General features: G+C 33.2%; 1 protein-coding gene across 1 annotated transcript in view; it reads right to left on the bottom strand.

The window, feature by feature from the left end:
- The window catches only part of LOC141419895 (lysine-specific demethylase 6A-like), an 85729-nt gene that overhangs the window by 40062 nt on the left and 20823 nt on the right, over positions 1–24844 (bottom strand). The window contains 10 exon segments of the mRNA XM_074064084.1: positions 45–159; positions 2668–2816; positions 3789–3808; positions 3810–3864; positions 3938–4002; positions 7488–7693; positions 8537–8642; positions 9389–9518; positions 14140–14731; positions 14734–14914. Of these exon segments, the coding sequence (XP_073920185.1) occupies positions 45–159; positions 2668–2816; positions 3789–3808; positions 3810–3864; positions 3938–4002; positions 7488–7693; positions 8537–8642; positions 9389–9518; positions 14140–14731; positions 14734–14914 (1619 nt within the window).

A 24844-nucleotide genomic window follows, 5' to 3' on the forward strand; every position in this document is an offset into this window, starting at 1 on the left:
TTCTTACAATATATGTTAAATGGCAGTTTAGTTCTAAAACTTACTTTTCACAGAAATCATTCAGAACACCCCAGTAATCTTCAGGTACAACAAACCACTCACAGTCTCCAGGTCCAATATTTATGTTAACAGAACAGAAGTTGTTATTCTCTTGGTGACCTGAAAAGTAAAAGGAAATGAAAGTCATAATCACATTATAAATTTAGTGGGGAAATATACTCTTCAGGCACTGGAGGCTTCTAAAGACTGAGCAAAAAAATAAACCTTTAAAACAGGGAATACAATAGCTAACAGATATTGCATTTCCTCATCACTTGCCACTTATAGACTTACTGAACATGAGTTCCATGAATTTTTATCAGAAATAAAAATACCCTTACTTGTCATCCCAAAATAGACAATGACTTAGCAATCAATGAAGAATATGTATTGCTGTTGTTAGAACTTAGAGTTAAGACGAATTTTTCTGAATTCTAGGAACAACTATTACTGAACTAAACTGGCCACAGAAATTTTGTTGCAGTTCCTTAAAATGATCACTAACAAAGTCAACCCAAAATTACAAAGTAAGAGAGAACTTTCATGTGAAACTTATACTATAATAAAGCCATTTTTGAAAAACAAAAAGCAAAACAAAACTCTCCAAAGGTAATATCTAGCTGCATCACATTTCACTTGCTATGCTATCCAAAACAAGAAGCTAAATCCCAATATCCCCACATACACAACATACAGTTTTATGCTCAAACTACAGCAATTTCAAACCTTACTTCAAGTGCAGAGAAATTTTTCCATATTTAAAAACAATTCGTGCAACCAAGGAACCTGCCAATTGAAGGTGAAACTAAACTTCAATTGGAAAGAAACTGTAATGTTACGATAACTAAACAGGACAAATAAAGTAATTAATGTGCTTAAGAAAATATGCTTACCGGTTGACATTAGTATTTAACAGTATCAATTCAGACAAAATACATTTAAAAGGCATTACAGAACAACTTTAACAGATGTACATTTATGATAAACTTTAATGACTGAGACTACAGCTTTTGACCTGTAGTGATGTAAAATGTTATAGTCCAAAAAATAATTCTTTTTTTTTTATTATTCATATTTGCATACAATGTTTGGGTCATTTCTCCCCCCTGCCCCTGCCCCCTCCTTACCACCCACTCTGCCCCCTATATCTGCCCCCCCACCGACCCCCTCGCTACCCGGCAGAAACTATTTTGCCCTTATCTCTAATTTTGTTGAAGAGAGAGTATAAGCAATAATGGGAAGGAACAAGGGTTTTTGTTGGTTGAGATAAGGATAGCTATACAGGGAGTTGTCTCGCATTGATTTCCTGTGCGTGTGTGTTACCTTCTAAATTAATTCTTCTAGAACTAACCTTTTCTCTAGTTCCTGGTCCCCTTCTCCTATTGGCCTCAGCTGTTTTTAAGGTATCTGCTTTAGTTTCTCTGTGTTGAGGGCAACAAATGCTAGCTAATTTTTTGGGTATCTTACCTATCCTCAGACCTACCTTGTGTGCTCTCGCTTTTATCATGTGATCAAAGTCCAATCCCCTTATTGTGCTTGCCCTTGATCTAATGTCCACATATGAGGAAGAACATACGATTTTTGTTCTTTTGGGCCAGGCTAACCTCACTCAGAATGATGTTCTCCAATTCCATCCATTGACCAGCGAATGATAACATTTCGTTCTTCTTCATGGCTGCATAAAATTCCATTGTGTATAAATACCACATTTTCTTGATCCATTTGTCAGTAGTGGGGCATCTTGGCTGTTTCCATAACTTGGCTATTGTGAATAGTGTTGCAATAAACATGGGTGTGCAGGTGCCTCTGGAGTAACCTGTGTCACAGTCTTTTGGGTATATCCCCAAGAGTGGTATTACTGGATCAAATGGTAGATCGATGTTTAGCTTTTTAAGTAGCCTCCAAATTTTTTTCCAGAATGGTTGTACTAGTTTACATTCCCACCAGCAGTGTAAGAAAATTCTATCCTTGTTAGAAGACAAAAATTGTATTCAAGCTGTCATTTATTTTTATTTTCAGCAACTAGAAAGTGATGGAAATTAATATCTGTTTTCATGTATGTACTCACAAAATACTCCAATTAAGCCTCTTGGTTTTCAAAGTAGCATCATTTTACTCTCTAGCCCTTCAAAGAAGTTTGCTGATTTCTACATTAGAAAGTTTGAAATATGTGTTTTAAAGAGTGAAAGGAGACTGAAAAATAATAATTTGTAAGTATTGTCCATGATTTTTTTTAACATACAGTTCAAATAAACTCCTTCATTACATAATGTGCTTTTTCTCATTGTAATTGTGGTGAAAAACAGAAAACATCAGCTGCAGTCAATGACATAAGAACTTACTATCATTGCTTCCTTCATACATTAAATGACTTAGTAATCCTATACTTTAAATTTTCCAGATTATTTTGTTATTTGTGTATTTAAAAACCTAAAGACACAATGGGAAAATAGTTAACACTCTAACTTCACTTTAGAATAATTATATACATTCTCACCCCTCCTAAAAACACCCTTAAAAATCAGATCAGCTTTATTAATTATAAGTGGGGAGACCCTGGTTCTGTTGTATTACATACTTAAGGTTATTCTTTCAACTATCCTAGATATATTTACTCATAAAAATCACCTGGTGTTCTACTTCCTGGAACTTTCATGTACAGCTGAACTGTATTCATGCCCAGTATGGTATGACCAATGTGGCTTAGAAGATTTCCTGCTGATACAACACGCACAAAAGCAGGAAGTTTAGTCAGTTCATGTAACTGCAACTTCCACCTGCAATAAAATAACAGGTGAAACTGAAACCTTCTGCCATTATTAGTGAGAATTAGCCCAATCCTTATAATACAGTCAGAAACACAGATACAACTTTAAGTATTTTACCTAGAGAGTTAAAATCTCATGTTAATGTTTAAATTTTTCCAAGGATGAAAAAGTCCTAAAACAAATATCACTGAAAAAAACTACTAAAAATTTATAATAACTTAGTAAAGGAAACAAATCATTTTCATTTTTCAATTTGTAAATTAGTATTTATATCCATGACAGGTATGTCTGGGGCTGATTCTAATTGTAAACTCTTATAAAAATAATGTTGAAATGCTAAAGTTTTCAGTTGAAACTTATTTGTCAACATAAAGAAAACAGATGATGACAATGTAAAATAAATAGGGATTTAAAAAAAATATGAAGTTAGACAGCTCCTTATCTTGCAATCTCATCTGCTTCAGTTCATGGAAATAGTACTAGAGCTGTGATACTTCTTTTTTTAACTTTTGTCTGCCATTTAATATTTCTTGCAATTATCAATATCATCAAAAGAAAAAATCTAATAAGTTCCATAGTATTTACTAAAGTAAATTAACACCCAGAACATAATTAAATGCATAAAGTATCAGTATATTCAGGTCCAGAAGAAAAAAAAGAAACATAGGGAGAAGCAATCTCAATTTTAAAAGAAAGAATGATCAGCATAGTATTTTGAAATGAAACGTGTATTAAAACTGGCATTTTAGAATGCCTATTATTATTGTGTGCTGGGTGGGGATACACTAGAGTATCTGCGAAAGTTCTTACAATGTATCAAATATATCATACTTGAATTCACCCCCTCAACCCCTCTCTTTTGTCTCTCCTTCCCTGATTGCACATGGAATACGTTCTGCCTTGAAAGAGAGAGGAGGGAGTAGGAGGCAATAGTGTATACACGTGTAAGTAAATGCAAAAATGATTGCTGTTGATACTTACTTTTTGTTATCAAAGAGGTCAAATGTTGATTCCAGATTTTATGGTTTTAAAAGGTCCTTTCCTTCTCCTTCCAGAACTTAAAAGAACAGAAAATATTAAACCCAAGCCTTTAAGACAGAAATACTTAGTGGATGCTAAAAGTTACTTACTTCTCTGAAGACGTGGACTCATTATCTGAATAGTCTTTAAGTTGTGTTTTTCTCTCATTTTCCTCCTATACAATAAACAAAATATTCACACTTAATATCCTATAACATGCTATCATTTTATTTCTATAATACAAATCAATAACAAAATACTCTTCTCTACATGACCAATAATTGCCTATGTTTTAAAATTAAGATTCTGCTGGCACATTTTAGAGGACATAGCACCAATTTATTACATTATTTAAATTAAGACTTAGGAAAAGTCAAATCTCAGAACTTAGTACTCAAATTCCTCTAACACTTCAAAATTGCTGTTTTGACACTCAGGTATTAATTTATAAGAAAAGCAGAAACCTATTTAATTTTCCTTTGGTTCAATAGAGATTGTAAGTAGAAAAGAAATTTTAATTTATATTTTGTCAAGGAAATTTGAGAAAGAACCAAAAATAAAATTAGAATAATGTGCAAAAGGGACAAATAACTATGGGGAAAAAATCTGAAGAAAGCATCAAGTACTAAGGCTCAATGCTCTACTATGATATCAAAAAAACATTGCTTTGTTTTTCTCTGTATACCCTGTCCCAGAAGAAGAAAATCTGTAGATGCTTACATTTATAACAAATACAAGAAACTAAAAAAAAACTAAAACAAGATTAGCTTTCAATGTTGATTACAAATGGCAAACAGCACACACTCTAAACTTGCAGAAGGAATGTTGCTTTTATATATGCAAGTGCACATGCCCATATAGAAATACAGGGTGAGAAAAGTTAACATCCTTTATTTCTGTTATTATTTTGTTCAGTCATCCTTCCCTTTGCCTTTGTGATTCACACTAATAAAGTTAAGGGCATATGAAAGTTCTTCACAGGCTAGGTTTTTGACATAGTGAATTCTATATAAATAGCAATGTATTTCCATAATAGTAGTAAGAAAATTAAATGCTGGATATAAAAATGTGTGTTACTCTTTTGACAAGAATGACAAGATTATAAAAGAGGAAATGGTTCGTAAAATACAAATGAAAATCAATGAAGATGGATTCTAGCCTATAATATCATTTAACCTAAAACGGAAGAAAACATAAACATCAGAAGTAAAATCTATAAAACTCTTCCAGGAGTAAATCTCCATGAACATGGATTACACAATAGGTTTTTAGCAGGAAAGAAAAAAAAAGCAAAAAACTAGAATCTAACAACACTGAAACTTTCACAGGGTATGGTGGTAACACACTTACAAGGTCAACACTTGGGAACCTGAGGCAGGAGGGCTGCTTCTTTGATTCTACCCTGAGCTACATTAAATACTGATCAATGAATTTATTAGAAGAGTATACATATAAGATATATTTTGAAGTGAACAGTAAATAGCCCAATTAAACAAATAAATAGCCATTTGAGAAATGGAAATCAAAATCATAAGGAGATACCACTTCACACCCACACGTTTAGCTTAGGTGGCGAAAGTACGGAGAAATGAGATAAGAGAAATGGGAAGATGAGAAATGTTAGTGGATGTTTTTTCTTTTTGAGGTATCTGAGCTTGAACTGATAAAGCACTTTATCACCTGATTCATGCCTCCAGGCCTTTTTGCTGTTGGTGTTTTTGAGATAGGTCTCTAGTTTTTGCCTGAGCCAGTCTTTGATCTTGATTCTCTTACCTCTGCCTCCTGAGTTGCTGGAATTACAGGCATAATAGCATTACTGAGAATAGCCACAAGGTAAAATGTAAAACAACTGATGCTCATCAACTGGCAAGAGATTAAAAAAAGGTAGCATATCCCATACTGTGAAATATTATTTGTCAAAAAAAAAGAAACACAGCAGTGATATATACTATAGCATGAACATATCTTGAAAACTTTATACTAAAAAAAGACACCACATAAAACAGCTATGTGCTGAAAACTAATTCAAACAATTGTATTCCTCTCATCTTTAGCTATTCTTCTGATGTTGTCTCCCAGCAAGTACATAGCCCTGATTTCAAACCCCAGTACCATCAAAAAAAAAAAAAAAATCACTAACCAACATCTCACTTAACATTTTGTTTGTTTTTCAACTTTTCATATACTTTGAGGCATTTCTGTAAATTTCTACTTCTGCAATTTTAGTTAAGGCTACTATTAATTCGGAAAGATGACTAATGCATGTGGTAGCAGTATCTCTAGAAAAAAACAAAACAGAAACATCTCCTTTGGATAAATGAATGAACATCTCACCCTATAAATAAATACATAAAAACATAAGTACATTCACACATTAATATATATAAATAGTCTTTATTTTTTTATTAAAGTAAATATTAAATAAAAGTTACTATTTTTATCAAATAATCTTAGTTTATTATTTTCAATAGGATAAACAAAACAACAATTTTATTTTCCTATTAACAAAAATGTGTTCTTTTGACAATAATATTAACTGTAAACTAGCATAAGTTTACTAGGATACATCAAAGTGACAGAAAAAAAAGTTATTGGGGAAGTGACTTTAGTGAGAAGAGCACCTGCCTAGCAAGCAAGAAGACCTGAGTTCAAACCCAGTGCTGCCAAACAAACAAACAAAAACCTAATTATAATAAAAAGATTGGGAAGGAAATGCAGTTTCAGTAGATTGGGTGTGGGTCATTTTAAGGGAGAAAATGATGGGGTTAGGCTTTAAAGTAGGAATATTTGTTAAAATGTTCAGTTTGGCTGGGTGCCAACAGCTTTCTTACCCTGTAATACTACCTACTCACAAGGCATAGATCAGAAGGATCACAGTTCAAAGACAGTCATAGGCAAATAATTCAGGAGACCCTCTCTCAAAGAAAAATCCGTTACAAAAAATGTTTCTGTGGAGTGCCTCAAGAAGAATGCCTACCTAGCAAGCATGTGACCATGAGTTCAAACAATAGGGCATAAAAAATAATAATGATAGTAATGTGTAGACTGAGGTGTGGTTCAAGAAGTACAGTGCCTGCTTTGCAAGTGTGAAGTCATTAGTTCAAACCCCATTCCCACAAAAAAAAATAACAAACAAATAACATCTCTATTAAAACACCTGCCATCAGAAGTTTCCAAGAAAGGGAATATAGTTGATTGATTAATGTACTTTCTACACAAGAATGAATACAGAATTTTTAAGACTGTCAGAATCATCATAAGAAGGGGACTAAGGTAGATAGGAGAAAAAGAGGGAATGAACCAATTTGGGTTATAATACATATAAACATAAAAAATATCTTAAACAAACAAAAATGTCTTTTTTTCAACATGGAGAACAGGAAGGCTGGCTGAAAGTTGGAATCAGTGTGAGGGTGAAGGAGAGTTAAGTATGGTGGAAATTTTATGTCCTCTTGTACAAAAATGAAAATGGGACCTACAGAAACAATTTCAGAAATGGATGGAGGTGGATAAAGAAGAATGATAGAGGGGGTGAATTCAACTATGGTATATTGTAAGAATTTTTGTAAATGTCACAATGTAACCCCAGTACAGCAATAATATGTTAAAAAAAAAAAACCCTCCCTACTTTCCCCAGTTTCTAATACAAAATAAACTTACTCTCAATGATTCTTGGAAGGAGGAAGCTTGGTACTGTGCATATTTAGCAATTGTGGTATGAGATTTACTACTTTCACAATGCCAAATTTTCTTTGTTCCAGTGGGATCCCAGTTTTCATCTGCTGGTTGCAACAACTGTGTCCTCACCTCTACCACATGTTCATTGTTAGCTTCTACCAAAGGTTTGGTAGAGAAAAGTCCAAGATCTTCAAAAAGAAATGTTTTATTAATAAATAAAACTCTATTCAGTAAAATGAAAATTTCAAAGTACTTAAAACTTTTATTTTTAAAGTTCTATCAATTTTCCTTAAAATAGTTCTAAGCTACTTGATACAAGATTCCAGGAATGTAGACACCAGGAAGAGTGTAACAAGTAGGCTGTGGTATTTATAAGCAGGATTTAACATGAATATTGCAGATTTAAAATTTCTATTATTTAATTTAAATCTTTCATGTTTTAAAGCAAATTTTAAGTTAAAGTAGAAACTCAGCACAGAAGTTACCAACAACCAATATCACTTACAACATGGGTAAAACACATGGATGACAGAACACAATAGAAATAAGACATAGATAGTTTTAAAACAAAGTTGAGCTAGTGCTGGTGGCTCACGCCTGTATTCCTAGCTACTTGGGAGACAGAGATCAAGAGGACTGTGTTTAAAGTTAGCTTTGGGTAAATAGTTGGGGATCCTGAAAATATCCAACACAAAACAGGCATGGTGGAGTAGATCAAGTTTAGAGCACCTGCCTAGCAAGTGTGGGGCTCTAAGTTCAAATCCCAATGTCAGCTCCTCCCCATCAAAAAAAAAATAGTCAAAATTTAAAAGAATTAGTAAGAAATACATAGATAGAGAGGAAGAAGAATAAAAACAGAGAAATACAGGAGAGCCATGAAAAAGATAAGGGAACAAATAAAGAAAGAAAAGGAAAAAACAGAGATAAGATTAAAATATCTTAAGCGCTAAAAATAAATCAGTGAGAGTCTACTGCTGTAATAAGTTTAAAGATAGTAAAAGAAATGTTCAAATATTTTTTAAAAAGCTTACCTAATTTAAGAGCTCCAGCAAGGCCACGTATTACTGTAACAGGGTTTTTTGGATTGGTGCAAAACTGATGCAATGGAGGAAAGAAAGCATCACGCTTATTTTCCAACTGCAAAAGTAAAAATTTTGTTAGGTCTCAGGAAAAATGATTATATACAACACTGCAAGTTTGTATTATTTTTTAAAAAACTGATCTAACACCTTAAAATATGTAATTATTAATATTGTACTGCTAATTGTATTATTGGTCTTTTCAAAAGGTTATAGAGCAAATAGTGACATAAATTTGATAGCACTTTAAATTTGATTCATTTTTAGAGGATCTTATCCCATGAATCAACTCTCATCAAATTTTTCCTAAATGTACTGTTGCATTGTACTTCCATTATTTCCTGAACGAAAGAGGTAGTAGAAATGGTACAAATTATTCAGGAGATGTTATCTTAATATAACTCATTTCAACTTTCTGCATCAAAAACCTACATTGCAGAAAAGAAAAAAATGACACTTAAGTGAATGAAATTTTAAGGTCCATGCAACTAGCAAGTAGAGTTGGAAACATGTTTATCTTTTGCTGTAAGCATAATAATCCCAGTCAGTATTTGGGAAGAAATCTAAAAATATTTTACCATACATTAAATATTTTGGACTTTATGGGGGAGACATTTAGATTAAGAGTTCCTCATGTGTCACATCAGGAACACAAAATCTATTTCTGAAATACTTTAACATGTGAAAGTAAATTTATTATTGCCTAAAAAGCAAACATTATTGATTTTTTAAATATATCTATTTTCTATCAGATAAGTTAGTTCAAACAATTGAATTCTTTCTAGTCAATGAACTGAGACTCACATAAATACTAGGTGTGGGTGGATTCAGCTTTTCCTTTGGCAAGGGAGGGTAAGGTGAACCTGGTGGTCTTGGAGGCAGACATTTATCCAACAAAATGTGACTATTAGACAAGCCATTTTTACCTACATTCCTTTTTAAAACAGAAAAAAAAGAAGAACTATGTCAGCTTTATATTTATTTTTTAAATGGAAAATGTGAATCAGGTATAAAGTATTTTTAAATATTTTATATTTTAAAAAATACCTATACTTTTATGTAATTATATATACTTATAAATATATAAATATATATTTAAAATATATATATTATACTTTTTAAAATATTTTATGCATTTTGTACTTTATACCTTTAATACTTCCTCTTATTGCCAGGCATGGTGGCTTATGCCTAAGATTATCTTAGCTACTCAAGAGGCAGAGATCAAAAGGATGACAGCCTGGTCAAAAATGTCACAAGACTCCATCTCATCTCAGTCAATAAAAACTGGGCATAATGGTATTCCATATATGCAGTCCAGGCCAACTGAGGCAAACATTCATACAGCAAAAAGGTCTTGGGGTATGGTACAAGTAGTAGGGAATGTGCCTGGTAAACGCATCAGTTAAACTCAGTATTGAGAAAATAAACAAACAAAAAATTTCTCTTATGGCTCATCATATCCCTTTCTCACCACCTCCAGAATATGAACTCTAATTTCCTCGGTTAAATGTTAATACACTTTAACCAAAAAAATAAGGCTTAGATACCATTATGTCTCTTTTTCTACATAATATCTTAATAAATATTCCCAAAATATCTTTTTGACAACTTCCAACTCTAGAAAGTCTATTTCTAACATCTCAAAATTTTTCAATCAACAATAAGCCATGTTCATGCTGATGGTCCCATAAGATTTATATTGACTATTGAAACATGACCATCATATTTTGTATGCGTACAATCTGTCATGTACATACAATGATGAAATCACCTAATGATAATTTCAATGCATAATTAGAATAAATAATATATCATAAGGATATATGAAGTCGAGTGTTTAACTGTAGTAGAAAAGTTGCTTAATTTATTGTGGCACGAAAAGGCTTTTTTGCATCTTCAATATGAAAACTGAGACCAAAAGAAAATAGGGGCAGGTAGTAGAAATATGTCTCTGACCAGGCACGAAGGTACATGCCTGTCATTCCAGCTATTTGGGAGACTGAGGAAGGTAGATTGCAGTTGGAAGAGAGTCCTGGCAAAAGTGTAAGATCCTACTGGAAAAACAAACTAAAAGAGTAAGGCCCTAAGCTTGTCAATTCCCAATTCAAAAGTGGGGAGGGTGGTGGAAGGAGGGAGGAGGAAAGGAGAAAGGAACAGAAGGGAGGGAGAGAAAGAAAGAGAGAGAGAGAGAGGTGCAATTTCTACAGTGCAAACACAGAATTTTGAAAACAGAAATTATCAGGTATAAGCAATGGACCCATAACCAACTGAATGTTAAAATTGACATTTTAAATCTTAAAAGAAGTGCAATGATATAAATGCTATCAAGATTAACCATACAGTAGACAAATTAGAAATTACTGACTAGAACCAATATGGTGATGCATGCCTGTTATCCCAGGTACTCAGAAGGCTGTGGTAGAAGGATCACCTGAGCCCAGATATTCAAGAGTAGCCTGGGCAGCATAGCAATAACTCTTCTCAAAACAAAATAAAAACAACCTAGGTGCGGTGGCATACTCCTATAATCCTAGCTACAAAGGTGGCATATATCAGGAGGACTGAGATTTGAGCCCAGCCTGGGCAAATAATTCTCAAGATCCTATCTCAAAAATAGTCAACACAAAATAGGGCTGATGAAGTAGCTGAAGTGGTAGAGCACCTGCCTAACAAGCATGAAGTCCTGACTTCAAACTCTAGTACCACCACAATAAGTAATAAATAAGTAAGAATAAATGAATGAATGAGGAAACAACAAGCAACCAAATAAATAAACAAATACAGTTCACTTCAGTTTCCTTTCACATTTACCAATATCATTGAGTATAGAAATGAAAGGCACTCTCCATTCATCAGTTAATGTGATCTTCATGAAATTTCTTAACCAGGAAAATTAACATAAATTACAAAATGTTTCTTTCCATTTGTCTGAATTCTTAGACTCTTTTTTTTGGGGGGGTAGTGGTAGAGTTTGAACTCAGTTCCTCAGACTTGCTAGGCAGGTGCTCTACCATTTGAGCCATTCCACCAGCCTAGACTCTTACTTACAATAGGTTGCCACTATCAACTGACAAATTATTTGTCTCATACTGAGAATAATTTAACCTCCAGCTGTCAAAAATCAATTTTTCATATTCTCTTCATTCTTCTCTTCCTTCCCTGCACCTGTTTTGTTTTTTACTTGTTGTTGTTTATTTTATGGTTATGTCTTTCTGTAACAAACTGAAAGATAAGTAACTGAAAGATAGGTAAACTGAAGTAACACCTATAGCCACAAATCCACAGATAGCAAGTAAATTTCAACTTTCAAAGTAAAACAATAAGCAGAAGTCCTTTTAACAATCTAAGTCAAAAGTATTTCTTTAAATATATTATTTTACTATAAACTGAACATTTACATATGACTCAAAATTAAATGGAAAATTAAATCTTTACTAAAATATATGAAAGACATTTCAATAGCATTCCATTTAATTGCAACTTTTACTCAAAAATTTTTAAGTTTTTTTTTTTTAGTTCTGGAGTTTTAACTAATTGCCTTGCACTTGCTAAGTACATGACCATGCCCCTTCACTCTGGTCATTTTTTGTTATTTTTCAGGTAGCGTCTTGTGGGTTTTTTTGTCTTTGTTTTTGTTTTTTGACCAGCGCTAACCTCAGACCACAATCCTTCTTCCTACAGTCTCCCACATACTTGAGGTCACAGGCACGTACCACCAAACTGGGGACTTTTATTGTTGCTGAGATGGGGTCTTGCTAATTTTTCTCAGGAGTTGACCTCAAAATGATCTTCCTGCTCTTGACCTCCTGAGTAGCTGGTATTACAGGAAAAATGTAATTGTTACATTAGCCCAATACTATTGTCTCAAGTCACTACAAGCACATACCTAGATAATGTCTAATAAGAAAAATCCAAGTGACTTAGAAGTTAAATAATTTTTAGATACAGAAACAGGGAAGAAACCTATAAGGCCTCTGCTTCAGGAAGGCATCAGCAAAAATTATTTTCAAACTTTAAACTCAGAAACTAAAACAAAATGATTAAAGTAGATGTAAGATAATGTTAAGATTGTCTACTTATGGGACATTTGTCTTCTGTTAGTTTATTTTGATCAAAAAACAGAAAGATCTTTTAGCAATCTAATAAAACAATATAGTACTGTTCAAATTTCAAATACTAAAACATTACTGTATTACAGACATTTTCTATGTTTGCCATCTTTGTCAAAATTTTATTGGTTTTAGTTGCTTATACATAACACAACATTTATGAGTGAGAATTTAAGTGAGGTTAAGTTCCTACTTAAAATTAAATTTGAGCAGGGTGTTGTGAAGCATATCTGTAATCCTAGTTACTCAGGATACAAAGGTAGGAGGATCATGGTCCAAGGCCAGACTGGGTAAAAGTGTGGGTCCCTATCTAAGAAGCAAACTAAAAACAAGGTAGGGGTCATGTTTCAAGTGGTAGTATGCTTACCTAGCAGGTTCAATACCCTGAGTTCAATCTCCACTACACCCCTACCCCAACTCTGAGCCAAAAAGATTAAATTTTTTTGGTTTAACCTGTCCAGTTTATTTTTAAATGCTATAAAACAGACTTTGGTTAACTGCACATATATGGTAATATATTAAACACAAAACTGAATTATATATATCAAGGTTGCAAATTTGTATGGCATGTAAATTTCTGTTTAAAAAAACAAGCGGACTAGGATCATTGGGATGTGACTACTATATTATCAGAAAACCAGAGGAATATTCCTAATTCTATTTTTTTTCTGGTCTGGTTATTTGGGGCATACTTCCTAAGTAGCCCAGGTTAGACTAGAACTCGAGATCCTCCCACCTCATCCTGGCTAGTATACCACTATGGGCAGGTAGTTGCTGATTTGCTATTCTTATTTAGTCTTATAGGGAGAATGAAAACCTATTAAATAAATTACTAAAACCTCAATCCCATAATTATAATAGAATATGACTGATCTTACCAGAGTAGTTGGTAATCAATCACATCTTTCAATTCTCCCTGCACTTCCTGCCCATTTTAAAACCTCTTCTAGAGTGAAGCAAAATACCCTCAAATTAAATAAAAAAAAAAAAAAAGACAGTATCAGTGGAGTCCATTCTACCCCTAACTAACATTCAATAGCGCTAAACAAAAAAGAGAAAAAAAAAGTAGTAGGATATTCTAGGCCTTGCTGTTTTCTACCAAATATGATTGAAACTCATTCTCATTTTAGTCCCAGACTAAAATCTATCACATAGAAAATGACAACCCTAATAAACAAAAGACAGTAAGCTAGACAACGGTATGTCTCAAATAAAGCAGCTTATAAAACTATGCTTCTTATACCTGGTGAAGTATAACAATAGCTTACAAACATAAGAAAGCTCATTATGAACTATTAATTCATATATGCAAATATGCAATCTTTCCATTTTTAATAAAATTCTATTTCCTTTTCTAATAAAATATCAAAATTATATATCAAATCTTCTGATCTTGCCAGCAGTCAACCATTTTTACTTTTTGATGAATTTCCCCACACTAACCTACATGCCTTCAGAACTTCTGTTGAATTGGAGCGTATGGACACAGACATTGATGGTATAATCTGAGGACTACATTTGTGGCTAACTACAGGCAGGTCAACATTTATATAGCTCTGTGAATTCTCCAGCCCTTTTCCATTAATTGTATGTAACCCACTGGGAGGACTGTTAAGGCTGGTAACACTATGCGTGCTTTTCTGCTCAGTGGACTTTGGAGAAGGTGTTGTAGAAGTGGCTGAAGAAGGTGAAGAGGCAACAGAATTATCAGTCTTTATATGAATAGATGGATGAATATTATTGACTTTGTCACAAGTGCCAGTACCTATATTGTCATTGGCTTTTCCAACCAAAAAGGCCGAGAGCTGAGGACTGTCTGCAGTTATTAAATTTGGTGACACAGAATCTCCATGGTTAGGACTGGAAATAGCAACTGCTGTCGTCTGATGGACATGATTAGAAGGTCCCTTGATACCAGCACGGCTACTAGATGTGTCTCCATCAGGCCTGCTTATTTCAGACCCCAGGGATCCATTTCTTGAGGGCTTGCTCTCTTTGGTAATGGTAATACTTTTTTGTCCATCTGAGGTAGCATATGAGAGGAGAGATGACTGAGAGCATCTCCCTGTGGTACTGAATTTCTAGGCAGAGTATGATGTCCATTCTGATTCTTAATACCATTATTAGCTGCCTGGAGATTCTGAGTAGGCTCAGGGGGAAATAGAGGTTGTTCACCATTATGTCCTGCCAAATGTGAATGCTGACCTTTATGAAGCCCCTAAAAAAAATAAAAAAAAGAAAGTTGTCTTAAATATTGTGTTACACAAACTCAGAATGAATACACTGAGGACTAAGCATTGAAGATAAAAATGTTAAAGAAAAGCAAAGCCACTAAAAACCAACAGCCAAATGTGCAATATAAATCATATCGTAAAATTTTTAAAGTGCCCATCATAAATGATATAGAGTGGTTAGTATTTATAGAATACATGATCTAATATAACTGTTTAATTCGATTTCATTTATTAGTACTACCCAATTTTTTTCTCATGTAAAGTTAGAGAACTCTACTCCCCTCTGAAATGCATTTTCATCTTAAGAAAAATGTATCTGTAAATTTAAATAGGAAAACAAACATATGTCACTAACAAAGTCACAAATACATACATACACACAAAATCACTGTCTATGGATTATATTGTTTAATATAATTAAACTTTTAAACTTTTAAAATTACCACTAAAGCTATAATGGAGATAGAACTAGCAATAATCTTGAAAAGAAAATACCCAATCTATGAGAGTATTTTTAAAAATAGCTTATTTTAACTACTACCTTTCTACTCCTCGTACAGACAAGCACACTAATGAACTGGAAGTAGATAGTGCTTTCCCCAAATTCACAGGGGAAAGCACGTTTACAAATTCATAGTAAAAGATACTGCTAAAAATTGTGTGTACGTGCATGCATACGCATGATGCTGAAAGCGTTGTAAGGGATAGACAGGCATTCTGTCTCTGAGCTATATCCCTAGTGTAAAGCTAATAAATTAGTTAGAGAACAATTTTCTATACTTGATAAAAAGTTCTGGATCCAGAGAAAATTTATTTTACAGGCTGGAAATTTTACTGAAATTTTACCTGAAATTTATGGCTAGTGTTACAAACTTCTCTAAGAAGATTATCATTTGATTTTACTGACAAAATAATTAATAAACTAACTTCTCAGTATTACTGATTAAAGTAATACAAAATACTAAAACAATAACTTAGTCATTTCCAATCTAAGCTACGTTAGATAAATTGTTATTAATTTTACAGCAATTTGGATTACTATAATTTACATAAAATTTTTGCTATATAGATATCATTTTTTAAAGTCGTTGGGGGGTGAATAAAAATTTACTAATCATCACTACAATTCACACAAAAATAATAAGTGAATAAGACAGATAAAAAGTAACAATTTTATTATTTCTCAAGCGTCAGAACAAAAAGCATTTTGAGTATGGCAGTCTTGATAACTGACTTCAAGTCTGAGAGTTCCTTAACTCACACAAAGCTTACTGCTCAGTTGAGAGGAGGTTTATGAACTATGGATACAAAAATGGCCCTAATAATTAGATGCCATCTGAACTGTTATGTACAATAAGGAGGTTCTTACAGAATAAAAGTAAAAATTAAAACTGGGACTAAAAACAAAATACGGAGACTATGAGAGAGAATACATGACAGTTACTTTAAAGAGTGTGAAAGAACCGATGGCAATCAGTCAATAAATAAATAAATTTAATGGGCTTGATTATGGGTGAGTTAGATCAATATATTGGTACATGCTGAGGATGAATGGTAGATGTACTGTAGATGCTCAAGAGTGGCCCTGAAAGATGCCAGTGAAGCAAAACAAACAAACAAACAAAAAAGTGTGAAAGAATACAATGCAGAAGAATAAAACAGAAGAGTAGCTAATATCTAATATTTAAAACGCCAATTTCCTATAAAAAATTGTTGAATGTGCAATGACACTACCAAAAAAAACTAAAGAATAGAGGAAGAACAACTCTCAAAAAAGATGAAAGGCTTTCTTCCATATCCAAGAAGTTCTTTTAACCCAAAACAGAATAAAAACAAAAGGAGTACACAAACTATCATAATCAAAATGCTAAAAGATAAAGACAAAGACAAACCCAAAAATAGAAAAGCAAATGGCATCATATTAAAACAAAAACAATATGACTGATTAATGAGACTGCTCATAAAAACTGGCACCAGTTATTAGTGGAATTACAAACTGCCAAATACATAAAACAGAAAACAAAAATTCTATGTCAAGTGAAAAATTCTATGTCAAGTGAAACTATATGTACTAAAACAAGCTAGCATAGGTATATAGCACAAACAAAATACTAACAGAGATCATCTACAGCTTCGATCCACAAGAAAAATGAGTGCAATGGAAATATTTTAAATGTTATAATAGATTGTGTATATGTTTGCATATTTTAATTATTTTTAAAACCATAAGAATATTTAAGGCAATTAATAATACGTTATTATTGAACTTGTGACACAAATAATACAATACAAATAAAAGGCGAAAATACCATAAAAAGAAAAAATAGATCAAGCTGTTATTTTTTTTTATTGCAAAAACACCAAATATGTATACAGAAAGTTTTCCTCACTTATAAAACCACAGTAAATTTTTAAAAGACGAGCTGGGTGCCAGTGGGTTACACCTGTAATACTAGCAACTTAGGAGATAGAAATCAGGAGTATACTGGTTCAAAGCCAGTCCAAGGCAAATAGTTCTTAAGACCTTCCCTCAAAATAAGGGCTGGATGAGTGGCTCAAGGTGTAGGACCCTGAGTTCAAACCCCAGTACTGAAAAAAAAAAAAAAGAAAGATACATGATGAAAAGAAAACAAGAGTAAAGTAGCATATGAAAGTCCAATAATGTTATATTAAATACAAATTGACTGAATATTCCTTTCAAAAGACACAGCTTGTCATGTTAGCTAAAAACACAAAAATCCAACCACAGTGATCTGCTGCATAAAAATAGGGATATATGTCCAAGAAATGGAAACTTGGACAATTTCATTGTTATGTGAACACTGAGAATGCATTTACGTAAGCAGATACCGCTACATTACAAGATGATGTAGTTTCATATGACCATTGCCTTACACACAGTATGATATAATTTAGTGTGACCAACATTTTATAAGCAGTCCGGTTGAATGAAGATCATTATTGTGGTACTGTATGTAGAGATATTCTTAACTTCCAAATACAAAGAAACATTCAAAGTATAGGAATGATAAACAACACACAATGCAAGCAGTAATCAAAACAGAGCTGGAAATAGGATATTATTAAAGGATAAATCAAAGAAAAAACATATATCTAAAGAAAAAGAGGAAAACTTAATTATGGGAAAAGTCAATGTATCAAATAGGTTGAAAAAAAAATTATGAGTGTGTACCAAATAACAAACCCCAATAGTGTTAACATCCAACTTTCAAAAATTTATAAAGCAGGTAGTCAAAAAAATTTAGCAACATTATCAGTTGCTTAATATCATATACAACATGTAATTTTACATTAACTAAATACATACTATTTTCAAATTATCACAGCACACCGTATCCATCATAGCTTACAATAAAAGTTTAAAAGAAATTAAATCACATAAATTTTGTGTGTGATGTGTGTTTATGTGTACACATGATTTCTCAGCAAAAGGATTTATATTAAATACCAAAACAACAAAATATGAGATAAGTACCTAAATACAAAATAAAGTACAAAACTTCAAATATTGCATGAGACAAATTAGGAAATTTAATGAAGAACTTAGATAACTTAGTGAAAATAAAAACCCTGTATCAAAATTCATTTTTAAGGAAATAGTTAGAATTGTGTAGCTTATGGTGGGAAAGACGTAAGAACATGAAAGAAAGCATCATCTTAAGATGCTAGAAAGAGGATACCAAACCAAAAATTAGTACAAGAAGAGCAAATAATGTCGATCAGAAGAGAAATCAATGCAACAGGAAACTAAGGAGGAAAAATCCATTTCAAAATGCACTAAATTTAATCCAATTTAAAAATCTCAGATATGACTGGTAGGAATGTAAAATACTTCACCAGTTAGAGTAAGATTGAAAAATTCTTAAAAGTTAAAAAAAACTTTATTATATGACATAGTAATTCCTCTCCTAGATATCTAACTTACAGGTACAAGAAACATAAGTCCATAGAAGAACTTTTACTAGAATGTTCATAGCAGCACTACCTATAACATTTATAATAACAAAGATCAGGAAATAAACCAAATATTTAATTAGCAAAGAAATCAAAAAAAGTAAGGATAATATTCATACACTGGAATATTTGTCAGTAATTAATAAGTTAATGACACATAAAATAAAATAACCAAAATACAAATCTTAAAAATATATGCTAAGTGAGTAAAAGGGAGCAAACAGTGGAAGGGAATAAACTATAAACAGCAGAAACAGCTCTGAGAATTTACAGGAAACAAACAGCAAAAGTAATTTTGTGTTAGATAAAGAAGACAGGAAGGCATCCTTAAAAGCAAACACCTAAGGAGACATGAGGAGTGGGCTTCTCACCCAGATAATAAAACTCAATGGCCTTTCTTCTTGATAAGGAAAATGAAGCTTTATTTAAAACAAACATCTAAGAGATGAAATATAGACCCCTTAAGGAAGATAGCATAGCATTCCTTCCCAAGATAAATAAATAGGAGGGGTCTCACCAAGATAATGAGAAGTCATAAAATATATATGGCAGGTCTCAGGGGCAGGATGGATGAACAAGCCCTTGCAGAATGTCCAGTCCAATAAGGATGGGGTCAACAAAAAGTTAGACAGCCAATTATAGATGCAGCTTCAAAGTAAAGAAGGGAGTACCTAAATCAGACCAAGTCCTAAATCATTTCCTAAGCTTCGGCCGCTGTTTCCTTTAGCTCTTTCGCTAAGTCCCATTGGTCAGGGTGCTTTGCTGACCTTTCAAAAAAACCGGGGCTCTTAACTCCTGTTCTGGCATCTTCAATCGTCAACTCTGCCAGTACATGAACCTAGTAACAACACTCCAGTATCATTCACAATAAGAAAACACTGTAACAAACAGAAACCAACAGCTCATATTGGGTTTGTAAGAAATCTGGAGCCAAACTGTGGCACCCCAAATTGGAGACATAGACAAGAAGATACAGATATAACAGCATGGCCAAGCAGAAGCCCATGAACAGAAACTTCTGGAATCAGTAACAGGAAAACCTAAACACTAATTAAAAATTGTTATAAGCGCAATGTTTGACAGTTAGAAAGTTCAGGGGACCGAAGCCTAACACACCCCCACAAACACTTTTGTTCTTTCAGAGAGACAAGAGTCTCACTATATAACACAGGCTAGCCTGGAACTCACTATGTAGCCCAGGCTAGCCTTAAACTTGTGATGCACTCCCAATTGCTATGTACTCCTAAAGTCCTTAGTGAGTTTTATCTCCAGAAGCCCTGCCATTATCTTACATTAAAGACAAAATGATTCTTTATTATTTCCAATAAGGGAGAAAATCTATGCCCAAAGGAAATTGTTTTACTATTAGTTATTTTATAACAACATAACCAACTGGGGTCTTATCAGAACTTAATATGTGAAATACTTAATTCCAGACCCATGTGGACATCCAACTTCACATAAAATGGGACAAATCACTAAGCAGCACTTGGAACACTGACCTAATCAGAGAACTATGCAGTACTTCTCCACATACCTTTCTACCTCATCTTTATTTTAAGAATCCTATAAAATAACAGGGGAGTACAAGGAAAAGAGCTAAATCATTCAGACCGTGTTCAGTAAGTCATCTATGGGAAAAACAAAGACAAAAAAGGTGGGTGGGGGGGCAGGGGAACAGAGAAAATTTTAGCATTTGACATTAACAGCAATGGAAACTGGTAAAAAAAAAGAATAACTCATGGATTAAATGAACATAAAACATAAAATCATGCCTTATTTACCTCAGTTCCTTATAACCACTGTTATGTTGAGTTTTGGAAAAAAAAATTCCAAGACAAATTTTGAAAAATCATAAAGGAAGGTGAGTTATTGTCAGAAAAAGATTTGATAATTATCAGTCTGGGAATTTAAGATGATTATTATCAGTTAAATAAGGGCGTCAATGAACAAAGAAGGAAAATTCAAAAAGAAATGGGTAATGTTTCCAAGAAACACATAAACTATAGAAAGAAATCAAAAGCAAATGCAAGAAGTCAAAAACCACTGTAACAAAAACAAAGCATATGTTTAGTGGAATCATCAGGAAACTGGATATAGCCAAGTAACAAATAAGTAACCAAAAATGCAAAAAGAAAAAAATGAAAAATGCCAGAGTGTTAAAGAACTAGAGGAAAATAACAAAAGACATTGTACATATAATGGAAATAACAAAAGAAGGAATGAGAAAAGAAATAAAAGAAACATTTGAAATAATTACTAATGAGAATATTTTAAAAATCATGGATAAGAAATAAGCCACAGATTCAGAAAGATCAAAGAATATCAAACAGCATAAATACCACCACCCCCTATCTCTGAAACATTATATTCAAAGTGCAGAAAATCAAAAGGAAATTTAAAAAAAAAGATAAAGACAGATGATGTAGGACAGCTTACCTATATGACTACCAGGGATAAGAATCACAGCAGACTTTTCTTGAATATGGTTTGCATATTTGTGGTACCTTCCTATCCTACAAATTATTCTCTACTGAAATATAATCACTAACGTGATTGTATTAGATGGGACCTTTCAGAGGTGATTATTATGAGAGGAGAGCCCTCCATAAAGACAGCAGTGGCCTTTTATCAACCACAAACCAGGAAATGGGTCCACACCAGGCTCTAAATCTGTTGGCACCTTGATTCTGGACTTCTGAGCTTCCAGAACTATGAAAAATTAGGCCCTCTCTCTTTTTTTCTCTCAGCAGCACTGGGGTTTGAACCAAGTACAGTATGCTTGCAAAGCAGATGCACTAACACTTGAACCACTCCACCAATGCTTTTTTGTGATTATTTTTCTCCCAAAATGTCTGCCTCCTGAGTAGTTATAATTATAGGGCACAAGCCACCAATGTCGAGAAGGTTCTCTTTCTTTAGATCTATATACCCTAAAATTACAAGCTGTACTCTATGTTCACAACTAAAAAGTAGACTAAAATATTTGAAATAAACAAAGGAAAAGAGAACAATCTACAATTCAAGCAAAATTACCCTTTAAAAATGAAACACTTTTTGTCATCAGAATATCTGTCTTTTAAGAAATGTTCAGTTTTAAGAAAAAAAGCGATATAATTATACCCTCAAGATAATAAAAAATGAATTTGACATTAAATTTTAAAAAGTTAAAATGAAACCTTATTTTCTTTACTTGTTATAAAGATAATAGTATGCTTGAAGTAGTGTCAAACAGTATATCAAATAATTATACCTACAAGTTAAGTAAGTGGCAATGACGAACAAAAAAGACAAGGGAAGAACTTAAGAATGCTTCCGTCATTATAAGGTGCTCCCACTGCTCATGGATTTACAAAGTGTTATTTGAAAGTGGATTTGGATTAATTGTAAATGTGTACTGCAAACTTCAAAGAAACCACTAAAAATAATAATTGTGATAAGAAAGGAGAAAACAGAATTATCTAGAAATCTCAAACCAAAAAAAAGGCAAAAAGAAGAGACAGAGAATAATGGAAAATAGGAATAAAAAAGTAAGCATAATTAGTGTGAAGAAATAATAAAATTTAGTTGGTATTAATCCAGATATAGCAATAATCATTCCAAACAATAAAGGTATAACTACACCAGATGGGGAAACAGATTATCAAAATGAATAAGAAAACAAAGTCTCAAATACAGATGGTTTACAAAAAATAAAAATAAAAAAAAACTCAACTCTGAATGTAAGGTGATGTATCACTTTCTTAACAGTGATAAAGATAATCATGCTAAGGTGATTGAAAAGAAAGTTGGATAGACAACTTGTTACATACAATGATATCAAGGAAAATTACTAAGGATAACCAGGATTCATAAAAATGAAGTAGCCAAGTACAGTGAAACACACCTATATTCCCAGCTACTCCAGAAGCAAATATTGGGAGGATGGTGGTTTGAGGGTAGCCCAGGCAAAAAGTTAGCAAGACTCTCTCTCACTAAGCCAAGCATGGTGGCATACAGCAGTAATCCCACCCATGGGAGAGGCATTGGTAGGAGGATTATGGTCAAAGGTTACCCCCAGGGAAAAAAAAATGCAACCCTAACAGAAAGCATAAAACACCTGAGGGTGTGGCTCAAGCAGCCTAGGAGTATGAAGCCCTGGGTTCAAAACCCACAACCACCACCAAAAAAAAAAAAAAGATGGAAGTACTTGATTCTCTCCTTTAACATGATAAAACAAGCCTTAATATGCACTATACTAATAACACATCAAAGTAAGCAAAAACTGACAGAAATGCAGAAAGAAATAGACTGATCCTATATACTCCTGTATCAAAATGATTCAGCAAGCAAAAATTAAAACAGGCATATTGAAACACAGCACCAAATCAATTTTAATCAACATGAATAGAATACTCATCCACCAAAACAGAATAAACATTATTCTAAAGTTCATATGGAACATTCACAGACCACATGGCAAATTACAAAAATGCATTTAACTTAAACAAACATAAAAAATATATAAGTTACGCAGTGGATGAAGTAAAACTAAAAATCAGTAATAGAAAGAAATGAGAGTCAGGCCCTGGAGGCTCACACCTGTAATCCTCTAGCCACTCAGGAAACAGAGATCAGGAGGATCAGAGTTTAAACACAGTGCAGGCAAATAGTTCATGAACTGTGTTATTTAACCAAAACAAAAAAGGGCTATTGGAATGGATCAAGCAGTAAGAGTTCCTGCCTCGCCAGCATAAGGACCTGAGTTCAAACCCCAGTGCTGCCAAAAACAGTAACGAAGGAAAAAAAGTAAAATACAAAATATTCATTTGTGAAATTAGATAGTGACTTTAGAAAAACTATGAGTTAGAGAAGACTTCTCAATGAAAATGAAGATGATTTGTATGCTGTGGAACACAGTAAACAAACCAGAGGGAAATATATACCACTGAATTAGAGAAGAAGACTTAAAATCAGAGTGAGATCTGCAAATTGACAGAGTAAGAGTTCTCTTTAGATTCACTCTCCCTTTCTTCCTTCACAAACAAGCCCAACTGCCAAATATTCAATAACTTAGGACTCAATTGTGATGCTCCTTGAACTGCAGAGCTGAGAAAAACTATCGAACAGCAAAGAAACAGTTCTCTTTAACTGCAATTCCCCTAAACTCACAGGTCTACAGTGGAAAATGTGAATTAGAAACAGGTATCAGTTTCTCCACCATTCTGGGACCATTATAGAACACTCACTTCTATCTCATCCTGCAACTAAATGAATTAAGTTGTAGCTGTGCCAGAACTATTTTAAACACAGAATGGGAACATGATGAATGGATTTTGATATTTTTCTGCATTCCACCAACAGAACTGACAAACAGAAGAGCTTGCCCAGCCACAATAAGCTGCAAGAAACACAGTCCATGGGTGCTTGAGGTATGAATTCCTAGCCAACATCTCCACAGGATGAGGACTACATTCCCTAGATCAAATATACTTAGGTTCTAAGCCAGACTGCAATGTCACAGGATCCCAACTTGGTTTGAATTGACAATGATGGTCTTGGATGTAGGGTACAAACTCACACTTCAAGGGCAGCAGTAATCACAATCTTAGTAACCATAACAGATAGTCTAATTAGAATTTCTTGGCAAGACTATAATAAATATTTGTTCAATGAGCAGGTGACAAATGACCACAAGATAAGAACTAAGGATGCATGAACAAATAATGATGCCATTGGCTAGTTTCCTAAATAACAGGCAAGTATGATGACCTAACAAATCACAAACAAAAAAGCTATCATAAAGCTAGAGAACTACAAGAAAATAAAGAAAAAGAAGTCAGAAAATTATGAAAAATTTAATAGCTTGAAATAATTTAAAATTTTTAAAGATCCTACAGCAGAACAAAATGAAAAAAAAAAAGCAAAAGCGAACATCAACAGCAGACTTGATCAAGCAA

The sequence above is a fragment of the Castor canadensis genome, chromosome X (genome assembly GCF_047511655.1).
Source record: "Castor canadensis chromosome X, mCasCan1.hap1v2, whole genome shotgun sequence".
NCBI lineage: Eukaryota > Metazoa > Chordata > Mammalia > Rodentia > Castoridae > Castor > Castor canadensis.